The sequence below is a fragment of the Arvicanthis niloticus genome, chromosome 21, assembly GCF_011762505.2.
Source record: "Arvicanthis niloticus isolate mArvNil1 chromosome 21, mArvNil1.pat.X, whole genome shotgun sequence".
Taxonomy (NCBI): Eukaryota; Metazoa; Chordata; class Mammalia; order Rodentia; family Muridae; genus Arvicanthis; species Arvicanthis niloticus.
This window is the reverse complement of record NC_047678.1, coordinates 39,942,532-39,959,305: the sequence shown is the minus strand read 5'-3', so window position 1 is coordinate 39,959,305 and position 16,774 is coordinate 39,942,532. Positions and strand designations below refer to the sequence as shown.

The following is a 16,774-nucleotide window of genomic DNA, read 5'->3' as shown; positions in this document are numbered from 1 at the left end:
TTATTTCTTGAGTCAGGGTCTCTAGTTGAGCCTAGAGCTCATGGATTCAGCTAAGTTGGCTGGCCGGTGAGTCCCAGGGATCCTCCTGTCTCCACTTACCTAGTGCTGGGTTTAGAGAAGCACAGGCATTTTACAGGTATGTTGAGGATCCAAACTCAACCCAAGCCATCTTCCCAGCACCAAATCAAGTGCAATTTCTGTGCGCACGCAGGTCCCAGAGCCAGTGGTTCCCCAGCCAGCCCATTAGCTTCAGCTGGGACCATGTTAGAAACTGTAATCCTTGATTCTCACCATAGACCTCCTGAACCAGGCACTGAGGACAACTGAGTAACCTGTTTCAGCAAGGCCTTCAGGTAGAGCTGATGATGGTAGCCAGAGTGTGACAGCCATGGCCACTGGTGATCAAAGGATTCTGAACGTTCCAGAAACATCACCTTGCTCCCAAGCTCAGCTTTTCAAATCGAAACCCAACAAGGTGCCCAGCAGAACAAAGGGGCTGTTTTGGGTTAGCCAGTTCCGTTAGGCTCCGCCCTGCTAAGAGAATCTGTGAGTTCAGATGTTCCTTCTTCTCCCACAGAACAGATGCCAGGGACACAGCTAATCCAGGCATGGTGAGAAAAGAAAAGAGAGTAGGGAGGTACCAGGAAGAGGACAGTTACAGAGACCCATGCCTGTTTCATATCTTTCATATCTTCCAACACCCACAGGTTGAAAAAGGAGCCTCCAGCACCCATAGTTTGGAGCCTCTCAATGGGACAGGAGGAGACTCGGTTCTTCACTTGACATTGTCCTCTGCCCGTTTCACAAGCCCTTCCCCCTCTTGGGCTTGTCCTCAGGCTCTCTCTCTGCCTTCCCCGTCCACTTGCATGACTCTTCATCCTTCTTCACTGCCTTGACAATGGTCCTTGTATGTGTTCCCTTGGAACGGCCGCAGGGATTCAGTTCTCACTGCTGGCAGAGGAAACTCCCGAGGCCCCTCCTCACCGGAGTTAATGTCCCTCTCTCCACCTCCCCCCAGGTATGCCTTCACTGTCATTTACACCTTCGAGGCTCTGATAAAGATACTGGCAAGAGGGTTTTGTCTAAATGAATTCACTTATCTTCGAGATCCCTGGAACTGGCTGGACTTCAGTGTCATTATTCTGGCGTGAGTATTTCCTTCAGCTGGACTGTGTGTTCTTGTAGGTTTGGGGGTGTAGAATTTGGGGGGCAGCGTTCATGCTCATAATCTGAACTACCTCCACATCTCAATCCAGCTTTCTCTGGTGGAGTCTTAGGGAGTCTGGGTGTTGGAATACATAATTGGACTTGTCCTACGCCCATGGGGACATGGCAAATACTCAGTTCTGTGCTAATAACTGACCAACACAGGTCAGAAGAGGCTCAGTATCATTCCTACCCCAAGAAACCATGTTCAAGGAGGCAGGCTCACCAAGCCTGTGTGTTTGAAATCCAACTTTTGCCTCTTGAAATGGTTCTTTCTGAGCCAAGATTTAGTGGCTATCCATGTCAGTCTACAGATGGTAATGTCGCTGGAAATGTCATGTCTCTCCTGGGTCTCCCAAGGCTCCTCCCCCTATAACTCCTGTTGAGTGTGCTGCATGCACTCTGGAGCCTTTTCCCTGAGGAAAAGCCTTTCGGTTCTACAGGTATGTGGGTGCAGCGATAGACCTCCGTGGGATTTCAGGCCTGCGGACCTTCCGAGTTCTCAGAGCCCTGAAAACTGTTTCTGTGATCCCAGGTGAGCGACTCTAACCAGCCCATTAAATGTTGAAGCCCATTTACCCCAACAGAGCCGTTGTTCTTTTCTACAGCTTTTCTTTGATGAGCACGGGAACACGCACACGCGCACGTGCTCCAGGACAGGGACTATTGACTATGGGCCTATTTAACAAAGAAACTGAGGCTTTAAGTATAGAAGAAACATAGGTAAGGGGTGATTCATAGTAAGAGGCAAAGGAAGGTTGGTTCCTCAGTGCTACAGAGTTTATCTTTAGTGGTCACACAATCTGCCACACATGAAACCATAGGCATCACTCAGCTTCCGGTACAGGGTCTCACATGTGTGCTGCCAAAACAACTATTTTTCCACCAAAATGACACAATTGGATCCTAGACTGTTACCCAGATCAGAACACTTTCTGTTGTCTGTGACACTGTGCCCCCCCTCCCGCCCCCTGTAGAATGTGATCGCCATTAACAAAGTTTATCCCTCCTCAAAGGCAGGAGCTTTGCGGCTGGCTGTTCTTGGCTCTGATCTCTTCCTCAGATGTTCCAGTGAAAAGAGTAACTTCACAGCTGAACAGAGCTGGGAACACAGCTGGGATTCAATATAAATTTCCCAGTGCTGAGGATAGAACTCAGGGTCTTGTGCATGCCTAGGCAAGTACTTGACCACTGTGCTACGTGCATCCCCAGACACCCAACAGGGAGTTTTAGTTGACTCATGAGTGTCAATCATTGCTTAGCCTCGAGATGATAAACAGATGTGTTGTCCAGGCCTCCGCTGATTGGTTTTATAATGAGGACTGCAGGCCCCGCCCACTTGCCTCTGTGGGCGATTGCAGGATGCAGATGAGAGTCTGGACTTTGAACTGCCTGGAATGTGCAAGGGTGTCATACCTGTGTGTAGTCATCGAGGAGGATGGCCAAGGTGCACACCTGTACTCTGGGCGGCACATCACCATGTGGGAGCATATCTGTCCCCTTTCTACAGGACTTAAGGTCATCGTAGGAGCCCTGATCCACTCAGTGAGGAAGCTGGCCGACGTGACCATCCTCACAGTCTTCTGCCTGAGTGTCTTTGCCTTGGTGGGCCTCCAGCTCTTCAAGGGGAACCTTAAGAATAAATGCATCAAGAATGGCACAGATCTCCACAAGGCTGACAATTTCTCATCTGAAATGGCAGGTGAGTGGACATTCTGCTGCAGTGACCAACACTGATACCCTGGGACTGTGTGGAGACACGGTGCAAAGCCCTGCACATCCCTGTAGCTATCCTGGCAGGGGAAAGTTTAACAAGCTCTAAGTAAGCCAGGTTTTCTGGGTCTGTACAGCTTCCAAGTGGCTCAGAAGGGTGTGTGGTTCCTGAATGTCCTCTGAAGGCTTGTAGGCGAAGGAGCTGACCTCACTTAGACAGAAGGCAGGAAGTGTCCTGTTGGCCACCCAAGGCCTAGATTGGGGGCTTCAGAACACACCGTGAGGCTTCATTTCTTCCTTTCCTTAGGAAAGATCTTCACCAAGCCTGGTACTTCGGATCCCTTGTTATGTGGCAATGGGTCTGATGCTGGGTGAGTACGCATCCCACAACTTCACAGATGTCCAGCATCCTTTCTCCACAGCATCCTTTGAGCAGAGACTGCAGAATCCCAAAGAAAACGTATTAATGAATACTGTAGACATTGCCATCTTAAAACTCACGGAGAGGGAGCCATGAGCAGGGACCAGCTGGCAAAACGCTTGCTGTGCAAGGCGAGGACCTGAGTGTGAATCCCTGGCACCCACATAGGAAGTTGGGCACATGAGTGCAGACCTGTGGCCACAGCACTGCAGGGCCTTGGGGCAGAGAGAGAGCTGGAGACAGGCAGAGCTCCAGAGCTTGCTGGACAACCATTTTAACTCAACCGATGAGTGTCAAGTTCAGTGAGAGATACTGTCTCAAAAAATAAAGTGGAGAGCAAGTGAAAAGGGTACTTGGTGTTGAACCCTGCCCTTCACATACATGGGCCCACACAATATATGATCACACACACACACACACACACACACACACACACACTCACACATACATGCACAGACACTCATAATCTCACAGACAGTGAGTGCATTAGTCAGGTTCTGATATGTAATAAATGACTCCAGGATTTTACGACTTAACACAACAACCGTCTAGCTTGTGGCCCAGCACTTCAGCACTGGAGCGTGGACCAGCTGGAGTTTGGCTTCACCTATGAGCAGCAGTTAGATGCGCTGCCAGCTGTCTGTGCTCCATTGTCTCATAGCCCCAGTGAGTCTGGCTTGAGCTGTCCTTGTGCAGACTTGGGATTCCGTGGGAAGCCTTGAAAGTGTGGAAATCTTGATTTCACAAAGTGACATTCTCTCTGTGTTCCCTCGACCAAAGGAAGTTACAAGTCAGTACAGCTCCAAGGGCTGGTGAAACAGATGTCACCTCTCAGTGAAAAGAATGGCGGGGTCATATCCCAAAGGACTGTGGGTACCAAGAGGGAGAGGGGGCAAGTAGTCATCTTCCAGAAGAAACAAATATGTTTGCATTAAAGGCTACATTTGAGCATCATAGCTCATTCTATTCTTGGTTTCTTTTCTTTTTCTTTCTTTCTTTCTTTTTTTTTTGTACCGGGAAGAAATACATGTATAACATTTTTGCAATTTCAAATTCTCACAGAGGTCAGGCACATAACAATAAATGAGTAGTGAGGTCCAGGAGGGAACCATGGCAACTGAGAGTTCATGCCCCATCAGAGGGGCAGACAGCGCTCTGCCCAGCTGTTGGTTGTCATGTGAAAATGGGCATCCTCTGCTTCTAGCTCTACTTTCTTAACAGAGGGAGATGGGAAATTTCGATTTTTATGTGTTAGCCCCTAGTCAGAAATTTGGTTACAAGTTCCCCCAAAATACCTACCTATCTTGTTGGCCAGGCAGAATATTCTCGCAGGCTGAAAATCCAGAATATAACTCAGCTGTGGTTTGGTCTCTTTTGTATGTGCATAAAGATGTTGTGCTGTAGAAAAATATGTCGTGTTGGGAGTCCCATCAACGGGATAAACACAATGGAAAATGCCGTAAGGCCAGATAGAAAGTCAGGGAGGACTTCCTGGAGGCAGTGGTTGAGGCTGATGTTGAAGGACCGGCATGACACTTCACAGACGGGTGAACAGTGGTGCTTGGATGGAGGTGACTCCATGTGGAGGGCAGAAAGTAAGAATAAACTGAGGCAAGTGGGGGAGGACCCTCCTCTCTGCCTCCTGCTTTGGCTGCTGAGGTAAAGAGAGAGCAAGAGAGGTCTGAGCAATAGATCAGAAAGGCTCATCCTTCCTTTCCACTTACATGGTTGATTGCCTGAAATACAATCGATAAGCATGTGCTCCCTGTGTGCCCATGTGGAGACAGAGGGATTCACGCGAGCATAGTAGCTGCTTTTTCATTACTGTGGCCAAACACCTGAGAAGAAACACGTGTGGAAATGGCTTATTTGGGCTCACAGTTTAAGGGTACGGTTCATTGTGAGGAAGGCGAAGAGGCAGGGGCACGAGGCCGCTGGTCACGTGGCACCTACTCTGGGCAGAGACAGATAAACGTTGGTGCTCAGCTTGCTTTCTGCTTTTTATCCAGCTGGGGGCCCCAACCCACGGAATGGTGCCACTCACACTTAGGGAGAGTCTCCCCACCTCAGCTAACCGAACCTGGAAACTTCTTCAGACAAGCTTAGAGGTTTGTCTCCTGAGTAATTCTAGAGTCTGTTGAGGTGGCATTCAATATGAACCATCATGGTGAGACAGCTGTAACCCTCTCTAAGAACTAACTAGAAGAGTAAGCTTGGACATAGCTGAGGGGTAGAGACAGACAGGAGGACCTGGTCAATGCCAGCTCTCCTAACCTCTTTATTCCCAAAGGTACTCGAGTCTTTGGCTCCAGAAAAGTGTCGCTCGGACATCGGTTGTCACTTTCCTTCTATTTAAATCAACACCTTGTGTGTTCCCACTTAGCTGATGGCACTTCTAAAGCCTGTGGCTCCAGAGCAACCCACAGCTCTCCATGATGAAGCTCTGGGTTCACCTGTGCCCCCATCTCAAGTACCAGAGAGGCAGACAGACCTCCCATCAGGCAGTTGCAGCCTAACAGTGGAGGAATGGACCCAGTTTGGGTAGGAAGAGGCCAGTTCGGAGCAGTAATGCAGTGAGATCCGAGGGCATCTGCACAAAGGCTGGGGGCCAGGGCTGGCTCAAGGCAAAACTGGAGCCTTGAGGTCTAGGGTCTTGAGATGGAGAGCGAGTACCAAAACTACCTGGTGACCTTTACTTTTTTTTTTTTCACATAGACTCTTTCAGCTCTTCCTTTTGGTAGATTCCAAGGCAAATAGCATCAGGAATTGTGTGTGTGTGTGTGTGTGTGTGTGTGTGTGTGTGTGTGTGTGTGTGTGTGTAAGAGAGAAAGGGGTGTGGGGAGAGAGAGAGAGAGATTTGGCTAGCTGGTTGTTTGGTCAGCAAGGCATCCTCCTGTCTCAGCTGGCTTTCTCAACACTGCAACTTCAGGAATGTACAAACATAGTCAGCTTTTTATGTCAGTGCCAGAGGTCCTCAGGCAGGTCCTCAGGTCCTTTGCCACCCTGTGGCTGGCCCCCACAACAGGAACTTATACTTGCTTTTTATGTGTAGTGTTTTGTGCACTGAAGAAGGTGTGAGAGGCTGTGGTAGATGGATAACTGTCGCCGTGGGAACTGGAGGCTTTCTTCAAACATGGGTGTCTGGGGATTTGTAAGCTCTGGTGTAAGCTGACAGAGAGCTCGACACCAAATAGAATTGAGTTGAGTCAAGGCTCTCGTCTTGCCTCCTCCAGGCAACTCCTCTAGACAGGCAAAGTGAACAGAAGCATTAGCATCCTCATGTTAGAGATGAGGGAAACTGAGTCTCACACTAAATGTTCAACTAGTAAGCCGTAGGCTGAGCTCTGACCTCAGATCTCTGACTTCAAACCTGCCGTGTTCTTACTGCCCCAAATTCTTACCTTGTTCCCAGTCAGCAAGGCCATGTCAATGGTGGTCTTGCTCCCAGTCAGCAAGGCTGCTTCATGCTACAGCCACTTTTCTTCTCTTGCTACAGCCACTGCCCCAGTGGTTATGTCTGCCAGAAAACTTCTGACAACCCGGATTTTAATTACACCAGCTTTGATTCCTTCGCATGGGCGTTCCTCTCACTGTTCCGGCTCATGACGCAGGACTCCTGGGAGCGCCTGTACCAACAGGTATCTCTGTTTTGTTTGTTTGAGACGGGATTTCACCATGTAGCCTTTGCTCACATGGAACTTGTGGTGATCCTCCTGCCTCTGACCCCAAGCGCAGGGATTATAGGCATGTACCACCACACTTGTCTGTGCCAGCTGATTGCAATCTGTATGTCCTCATACAGTTGTGGGTGGAGACTGATGGGCCAGCTGCATGGCTCTTCTTATCCTGGAAGTCTAACTGATCTTCAGAGGTTCACGGGTCCCACACACAGCCCTCTTTTCTTTCCCTTGAATCTCCAGACACTCCGGGCTTCAGGGAAAATGTACATGGTCTTTTTTGTGCTGGTCATCTTCCTTGGATCATTCTACCTGGTCAATTTGATCTTGGCTGTGGTTACCATGGCATATGTGGAGCAGAACCAGGCAACAATTGCAGAAATCGAAGCCAAGGAAAAACAGTTCCAGGAAGCCCTTGAGGTGCTGCAGAAGGAACAGGAGGTGGGTGAAGCCAGCTGCAGAGGACCTTCTGGGACAGGAGTCTCCCTTTACAGACTTCTATAGGAGCATGAGTCCTATTTCAGGGGCTAGCTCAGGCTATCAGCAAAGTGCTTGCCATGCAAGGTTGAAGACCTGAGTTCAATTCCCAGAACCCACCTTTTAAAAAGTAGTCAGGTGCATGCTTGTGATCCCAGTGCTGGAGAGGCAGAGCTGGGTGGATCACTGGAGGTCAGTCTTGTTGGTAAGTTTTGGGCCAATGAGAGACCTTGTCACAAAAATAAACTAGATAGGTCTTGGGGGAGTGACTCCCAAGGTTGACCCCTTTTCTGTAAACATGCACACACACACACACACACCCTACACACAAAAGAATCTGAATGGGGGAGTTTTCTCCAAGTGATTTATTCAGGAGTCTTTAGGACACAAGGAGAGTAAGCTAAGCATAATCAGGCAATGTGCAGATCTAACCCACAAAATGTTCTCAACCAGATGTTAGCTGTTGCCTGATCCCTCTGGGATCTCTAGCAGTGGCCTACCCCAGAGTTAGCCCTACTTAGAAGCAAGAGGACCAGCTGACTGTGCTCCCATGTCTGCCTCTGGAGCAGAAAGACAAAGGCATTTACTCCACAACTGTGCATTGAGCATCAACTGTTAGACTCACACAGTGACTGAGGGCAGGCATCCTGGCCTGTTAGAAAGGGCCTAGGCAAGGTGCCAGCACCTACCACAAGTGCTGAAGGAGGGAGGTGACCCCCTTTCTACCATGCCCAATCCCACCACTGCTTGTGTCCTAACCCTCAACCTTGCTCTGAGATCCCTCATCTTCATGGCCATATTGTAGGGATACACAAATATCAAGATCAGTCACATTGTGTGGGCTGCAACTACCACTCTCTCCTCAGGTACTGGCAGCCCTGGGGATTGACACAACCTCGCTCCATTCCCACAATGGATCACCCTTAGCCCCCAAAAATGCCAACGAGAGAAGACCCAGGGTGAAATCAAGGGTGTCAGAGGGCTCGACAGATGACAACAGATCACTCCAGTCCGACCCTTACAACCAGCGCAGGATGGTAAGACACACTTAGCTGGCTCAAAGGTTCACTCAGCTTGGCAGCTGCTTTGGTCATGGGTAAAACAGGAAGACCTTGGGATCAGGGAGAGAGGAGGGGATTTGGTAACTCAGACAGACACCCCTCCTCATTGGTGGCCTAAGCTAGGACAGCAGCATTCTCCGGAAGGGAATTAATTTGTGAAGATCAAGACTGGGAGATAAGGAAAGGGAAGCAGATGAAGGGCGACTCCTAGGCTCCAGGTTAGGACACTTGCGTGAGCTGTGAGTTTTGAGACAAGGCACTGGAGGAGGAGCCTGGGTGTGTAGGGAAGTGAAGCCCCTTTGGGACACACTGACCATAAGGAATCTACAGCTAAGGGTCCGTCTGCTTCCCTTTTTCTTACCTCTTGCTTCTGACTCCACAGCTCAAGGCTGTCACCTGCTGTCAACACAGAAGACCTCAGGGCCCATCTCTGACACAGCCTAGCCTTGGAATGACTTTCTTGCTTCACATTACAGCCTGTAGCAGTCTGCCCCACCATGATTATAATTAACTTCCGAATCCAACTTTTCTCACCAACTTTCTTCCTCTTACCGTTCCACCCCCTAGAAAAGTCCCACGTACCAAATAGCTCATTCTTGTAGGCCTCTACTTTCTTCTCTGCTGCTGAAACACCATGGCCACAAGCAAGATGGGGAGGGCAGGGTTCACGCCATCTTACAACTCCCAGCTCACAACCCATTATTGAGGGAAGTGTGGCCAGGAACCCAAAGCAACCACCTGGAGGCAGGAACTGAAGCAGAAGCCATAAAAGAACGCTGCTTATTGGCTTGCTCCCTTGACTTATTGTCAACCCCACAGTGGGTTTGGTCATCCTACGTCAAATAGCAATCAAGAAAATGTCCCCGTAGACGTGCCTACAGGTCAATCTGATAGAGCCAGTTCGTTAGCCTAGGTTTTCTCTTCCCAGGTGGGTCACGTTGACCACCTAGACTAGCTATCACATCCTTTCATGTGGGAGAATAATTCTCACACTAATCTTACGGAGAGGGGATCAGACAGCTTTTTGACGGTTACTTCCTGCCCCTGACAGGTTCTCTTAACTGTTTTTTTCTCATCTCACCGGAAGAATGCTGTTCTGTATTGACAATCCCCTGATTTACGTAGGCATGTACACTCACAGACACACTTGCTTGCAGTCTGGCCTTGGACACACACCCACGCTGGAGCACCTGTGAACATCTGTGGCTTCTTATCTTCTCTGTCCCTTTGGAGCAGCACCTGGAATGCACGGGGCACAGTTCCATGCTAGGACTCTGACAGTCACAGACGAGGATGAGCCACAACTTCCATGGAAGTGCCACTCCAGGTGGTTGCTTTGGCTTCCTGGCCACACTTCCCTCAGTAATGGGTTGTGAGCTGGGAGTTGTAAGATGGCGTGAACCCTGCCCTCCCCAACTTGCTTGTGGCCATGGTGTTTCTCTCAGCAGCACAGAAGAAAGTAGAGGCCTACAAGAATGAGCTATTTGGTATGTGGGGTTTTCCAGGGAGTGGAAAGGCTCTGAATTGGGCTTTAATTTCCTCATTCAGTCAACCACACTGGTCAGCACCTGAGTGTCCAAAACTTGTCTCTTCTCTTCTCTTCTCTTCTCTTCTCTTCTCTTCTCTTCTCTCTCTCTCTCTCTCTCTCTCTCTCTCTCTCTCTCTCTCTCTCTCTCTCCCTGCCCCCATGTATGCTCTTCTGATAAATAGATCTCTGGGAGTTTTTGTAGAAAGACTTTTTCAGATCAAAAGTGATGATGTAGAAGTTAGAGCTGAGACAAGGGAGAGAGATCATTGTCCATCACTTGACAAATGACAGATTGGTTCTGAAGTAAATGATGACAAAGGGGGGTGCTGACGGTCAGACACTGGACCTAGATGTTCTACTTGGTTCCTCCTTAGTTTGCTTGGTAAACAATTCTGTCTTCTTAGCTTTAAGGTAGGCTTCCCAGTTCCCTTTATCCCCTACAACATGGTAACAACTCTTGCTTTTGTGTGAGCACTACAGGATTGTGGCATATACTTTAGTGTAACACTAGGCTGGCAATGGTGATGGCTGAACAGGATTAGACTCCTCCGAGCCGCCATGAAAAGAAACCTTAAGGGGCTTGAGAGATGGTTGGGTTGGTGATGTTTTTGCCTCAAAATTATGAGTTCTATTCCTAGAACCCACTTTTGGGGGTAGGGGGAAGCCAGGCATGATGATGCCACCTACACTCTTGTAATCCCAGAACTGAGGAAGCAGAAACAAGAGAGTGCTTGGGGTTTGTTGGACAGCCAGACCGTTTAGTATTTGGTGAGTTACAGGACAATGATAAACCTTGTCTCAAAAGAAAAACGCGGTGCTTGAGAAACAACACCTGAATTGGTCAGTCCTCTGACCTGCACACATGCACAAACATGTACACACAGAGACACATATGTGAGAGAGAAGGGGCGGAAGGGAGAGACAGTGAGCTCAGTTTTATGACACAAATGAGAATTCTAATGGTACCATGCCCTACTTTAGCTGTTCAGTGAATAAAAGGAATTAAGAAAAATTAAGGGCACTATAACAAGAGTTTGGTAGGGAGCCATCACTTAGATTTTAGAGCCACCGTTTCTGACCTGAGCACAGGTCTGATGATTTGCTATGGCCAGGTTCCCACAGTCCTGAGAATTAGACAGGCCCATCCAGGAGCTCTGCGGGGGTGTGGCGCCTAAGAATTCAAGAACCGGAGCTTTTCCTCTGGATCTGAAAGCCCCGCAGTTCTCACTTGGTGGAAGCTTTTGATGGGAAATGTTTATCGATTTGGAAGAATGGCATTATTCTTCCAAGAAATTGGGCTTCAACTCTTCCTTCAATCTTCCTATTGTTGACTGTTCAAAGCTGGCCTCAGGGGATCCTGCCAGCTCATTACACTGCAAGGCTCTTGTCTCCCCATTCCAACACAAACCCTCGTTCACAGATAGAACCCGGTGAATTGTACATCTTAATTTTCAGACAGCAAAGCATACTCATTCATTCAAAGACAGTGTCCCGAGCTCCAGTTTAGGTTTTTCCTTATGTCTCGATACTCCGTGTATAGAGGGGAATGTAGAACAGCCATATCTGAGCCTGTCATCAAAGTCTGGCAAACACCTGGCCCAGCCAGTGATATTTGGTAACAGTAAACTATTTGCTGATCTTGGTATCCTATAATTGCCCCCTCTCCTGTTCTTTCCCCAAGTCTGTCTAGGATCTGGTTTTCCTGGTTCTCTTCCTTGGCTACCAAGGATATCTTCAGGTCTTTTAGGTAGCTGTGGAGGGGTCATGAGACATGAACGCAGGTGGAGGGAAGTGCATGCTGGATTTAGGGAGGACCACTCCTATCCTGTCTTCTCTCCTGCTCATCTGGGGGCAATGTCCAGTCTTTCCTAGGCCTTTCTTCCGGAAGACGCAGGGCTAGCCACGGCAGTGTGTTCCACTTCCGAGCACCCAGCCAAGACGTCTCTTTTCCTGACGGGATCACGGATGATGGGGTCTTTCATGGAGACCAAGAAAGCCGCCGAGGTTCCATATTGCTGGGCAGGGGTGCTGGACAGGCAGGTCCTCTCCCCAGGAGCCCACTGCCTCAGTCCCCCAACCCTGGCCCTAGACATGGAGAGGAGGGACAGCTCGGAGTGCCTACTGGTGAACCTACCTCTGGAGCTCCGGATGGCCCGGTGAGTTCTTGCATGCTCCATACTCTGACTGGCTCTTGCCTTAAATACTGAATGTCACTAAGGAGGAAGAGGGCATTGCCCGTCTGCTCTGCATGCAGCGGTGCAGTTGATTTTCTGTTTGACTTGTGTTTATTTCTTGGTGTTTCCATCCCTGCTGGTCATCACTGCTTTGGGATGGTCCCAGATGCTCCTTTGACAAGGACAAGGAAAACAGGGGACCTTCTATAGAAGCCTATGACTCTGGGCAAACTGTCCCTGAGATTTGACACAATTCTAAGAGGTTCTCAGGACAGATCTTGGGAGAAGCACGGTGGCGAAGCACGTTGGCCTTGGCTCAATGCACAGAATGAATAACTCATCAAAATGGCACAGACTAGGGACAGGAACTGCCCGGCTCCTCCTGCTCCTTAAGGCAAGCGATATCCACAGCGGGCATCCCTGGGGCACCTTGCTGAGATGGGAGATGCAATTTAACTTGCAACCTCCTCGTGCATCACTAGTGGTGCTTCTGCGTCCTCCACGCGCATCTGCTGGTCAGCAGAGATGCATATGGAAAGAGGCTTGAGAGATGCACTGTGTGGTTGTTCCACTGACTCGGGATTCCAGGAAGAAGTGATAGGGAATATCCTGCTTCAGGGAGAAGTGGAGGGAATAGTAAAGTATTCACAGAGGTGTGGGCTAGGCTCAGGGAAACAGGAGTAGTGAGGAGTACACCCAAGCTGAAAATGTCAGCAAAAGACCCTGAATTGGAACTTGTCAGGATCTGTGGCCGAGGGACCTGTGGTAGAATCATGCTGCTGCCAGCCAAAGGAGACAGGGTACAAATAGCTATCCCCCAATCTCTCCCCCCCCCCTCTCTCTCTCTGTGTGTGTGTGTGTATGTGTGCATGTTTGTGTCTCTTTGTCTCTCTCTGTGCATCTTTCTCTCTGTCTCTCTCTGTCTTCCTCTGTCTCTCTCTGTATCTCTCTTTCTCTCTGTCTTTCTGTGTCTCTGACTCTGTCTCTCTCTGCATGTGTGTCTGTGTCTTTTTGTCTCTCTGTCTCTTTCTGTGTGTCTTTCTTCATCTCTCTGTCTCCCCTTGTCTCTCTCTCTGTCTCTCTCTATGTGCCTCTATCTCTCTGTGTGTGCCTCTGTCTCTGTCTCTGTCTCTCCCTCTCTTTCTCTCTCTCTCTCTCTCTGTGTGTGTGTATGTGTGTGCATTTCTATGTCTCTTTGTCTCTCTGTCTCTCTCTGTCTCCCTCTCTCTCTCTGTATCTCTTTCTGTGTGTCTCTTCATCTCTGTGTCTCTTTCTGTCTCTCTGTGTGTCTCTCTCTCTGTGTGTGCCTCTGTCTCTGTCTCTGTCTCTGTCTCTCTCTCTCTCTCTCTCTCTCTCTCTCTCTCTCTCTCTCTCTCTCCTTTCCTTTCCTGCCATCCTGCTTCCTGTTAGCCAAGCCTGACTAGAGCCATGGAGTGACTATTTTGCTCAAGTTGCCTTCTCTGGACACCGAGCCGGGAAGACAGGTGAAGAGTGTGGCTCTAGGGCAAATGGAATCTCCAACCCAGAGTCCAAAAGTCACAGCCAGGCTCTGTAGGAGGTGTCATCGTGCTGTGCACAGGAAGATCTTGCCTCCAGAGTTCTCTCTGAGCCTGATCACAGCAGCGGTCTTAGCTCTTGTGATCCAGCAGAAGACATCGCACCGAGCACATCCAGAGAAAACAGTCAAAGTCTGTGTAGCAGGTGAACAGTGAGGCAGAGAGTACACCACCGTGCAGATTAAGAGCTGTCTGAGCCACACAGTGATAGCCAGCATCAGGACTTAGCAAGTACTTGAGGTGTGTCTCTTCCCCATGTCTACTCCTGGGCAGTCTGGGGTGGTTTCCTTTCTGTAATAGGTGGGAATTCTCTTAAAAGTTGTCTACCCATGATTCACTGTGTTACAATTAGATGCATAAGATATAAGAATGTGTATAAAAATGTGAATAACCATTAAGTTGGAAGTTTATTAGGTGAAAGGGCATACTTTGGTGTGTTTCTCAGGTTGGGGATCAAGGGAAACCAACCACAGCCTTCTGAGGCCTACTTCACTGTTTTCCTCAGAGCCCTGTCCTTCCTTGTATCTAGTTAGCTTGGCTGCCTCAAACCCCAGCTAAGATACTGCATAATGTAAGGGTAAAAACCCTCTATTCTCATCCCCAGTTCTCCCAACCTTACTATTTGAACCCTAATGTTTCTTTGTTCGAACCCCAGGAAATGCTTCATGCGGCATTTTGTCACTGGGACACACCCCTCAGTCTCTCGTATCTGTTCCTGGGACAGTCACGTTCTTAAGTGTTCAACCTTGATTCTTTCAGGTGAAGCTCCCCCAACTAATGCAAGGTGACTCTTTAAGGCCTTCTGCATCGCCAAGAGCCTATGTTCAGTTGGCTTTAGCAAGTTCCCTCATTTTCCAAACCTCTTTGCCTCCTATGGGGCTCCACAAGCTCTTTCTCCAAATAAACTTCGCAAATGCTATTGGCTGGGCTCATGCCTTCCAACCTGGGCATTGGTTCTATTCTGCCTCCGTGTACTGGTCCTCAAAGCTGAGTTCTTAACCCGAGGTTCAAATATCATTCCTGTTTCTCCAAGCTTCACCTCAGGCTCATGGCTTCACAGTGCTGTTCACAACTGTATGTGAACAGCCAATGAGAAGCGAAACAACCTGGCTTTGCTGCTGAAACCCTCACGTTGACCCTGCTTCTGTCCTTTCAGGCACTCGATACTACAGGGCAGAAGAACTTCCTGTCTGCGGACTACCTGAATGAACCTTTCCGAGCACAGAGGGCAATGAGCGTTGTCAGTATTATGACTTCTGTCATTGAGGGTGAGTGTTACTAATGGAGATGCCTGTCCTCCATGCTCTGATGAGCCTAAGGTGGGCCAAGGACCTCTCTCTGTGGCCTGAGATCCTCCATTCTTATGCCTTAGGCCCCCAGCCTCCTTTACTAATGTCGTTTTTTACGTGCATAAAGTTCCCCAAACAAGAGAGACTACAATGAAGAAACGCCCTGGTTTACTTCTTAGTCAAATTAGCTCCGGCTTCATGCATGCTCACAAACTAGATTCTCAGAGACATGAGACAACATCAGGCACCTCCCAGGTGTGCGAGGAACGCAAGTCTCACACGTGGCGTGGCAAAGTTATTCCTCGTGTTCTCCATGGCCATAACTTTCATTACCGAGCCTTCATTTCTGGCTCCATCTCTTATTGTGCCAGACATGGGAAGACAACTTAGGTAAATCAGCCAATCCATTCCACCAAATTCTTTTCAATTCTGCCAACCAAGCAGGAGCAGACTCAGTCTCCTGAGGGAATGGGTCTATGATCCAGCTGAGAGTAGGAGAAACCGGGTGGGACTGGGTCATGGCCCTCTGAACACACAAGTCCCAAGATAACATGGTTGTGTCCTCCTCTCTGAGTACTGAGGCTGTTCTAGCCCAGTTTTTACTTCACTACAGGATGGGGAGAATCTTGTCTTTGATAAATCCACCTACCTGCATACCCACTGAAGAAGGCCCCAGCAGCTCCGGAGGCTGAGCTGCACAATTCAAATAGCTTGGGTTTTCATTTGTTCCTCAGAACTTTAAAAAGAAAAAAAAAGATTTATCTATTCAAACATCTGTTGGGCATCTGTTAGACATCTGGCATTGCTCCAGGAGCCTGTGATTCATGGTGAGCATGAGATACACCTGCTGTCATAGACTGTGCACCCTGGAGACAGCTGATCAACACACGCAGATATGGAAGCAGTGATGAGGGCCAAGAGGGAAAGCCAAGGAAAGTAATGGTAACGGAGAGCGGGGACTCTGACAGGGCAGTGTAGGACAGGGGACTCTGACAGGGCAGCGTAGGACAGGGGACTCTGACAGGGCAGCATAGGACAGGGGACTCTGACAGGGCAGCGTAGGACGGGGGACTCTGACAGGGCATCGTAGGACCGGAGACTCTGACAGGGCAGTGTAGGACAGGGGACTCTGACAGGGCAGTGTAGGACCGGAGACTCTGACAGGGCAGTGTAGGACCGGGGACTCTGACAGGGCAGTGTAGGACAGGGGACTCTGACAGGGCAGCATAGGACCGAGGACTCTGACAAGGCAGCGTAGGACGGGGGATTCTGACAGGGCAGTGTAAGATGGGGGACTCTGACAGGGCAGCGTAGGACCAGGTGGTAGAGAAAAGGCAGCCTCTCTGGGATGGCCAGAAATCTGGATGGAGGGGAATCAGCATGTGAATACCACGAGAGAAAGTTCCTCAGACATAAACACCAAATACAATTTCCTGGGATAACACAGAAGCTGGGCATGGTGATGTGCCCCCCAAACTCCAGAACTAGGAAGACTGAAACAGGAGAAGTGGGCTTTGGATCGGCCAGGGCTAGACCACATGACCTCGATTCAGCAAGAAAGAAGGGAGCAAGAGAAATGCAAAGACAAACACATCGCACTCTAAGAGAAAGTCTTAGAGCGGAGAAGACTGCAGGGCTGAGAACACAGATCTGGTGCCCACGCGCCTGGGTT

The 16,774-nt window shown here is 49.3% G+C and overlaps 1 protein-coding gene across 4 annotated transcripts in view; it reads left to right on the top strand.

Moving 5' to 3' along the window:
- Positions 1-16,774, top strand: part of Scn10a (sodium voltage-gated channel alpha subunit 10) — a 79,763-nt gene that overhangs the window by 16,658 nt on the left and 46,331 nt on the right. For 3 of the 4 annotated variants that reach the window (XM_034484072.2, XM_034484073.2, XM_034484074.2), the window contains exons 4-12: positions 1,019-1,147; positions 1,650-1,741; positions 2,717-2,908; positions 3,227-3,290; positions 6,837-6,978; positions 7,261-7,458; positions 8,361-8,531; positions 11,946-12,239; positions 14,970-15,081. In XM_034484072.2, the coding sequence (XP_034339963.1) occupies positions 1,019-1,147; positions 1,650-1,741; positions 2,717-2,908; positions 3,227-3,290; positions 6,837-6,978; positions 7,261-7,458; positions 8,361-8,531; positions 11,946-12,239; positions 14,970-15,081 (1,394 nt within the window). The remainder of the gene's footprint in view (positions 1-1,018; positions 1,148-1,649; positions 1,742-2,716; positions 2,909-3,226; positions 3,291-6,836; positions 6,979-7,260; positions 7,459-8,360; positions 8,532-11,945; positions 12,240-14,969; positions 15,082-16,774) is intronic. The other variant, XM_034484075.2, reaches the window with a different exon arrangement.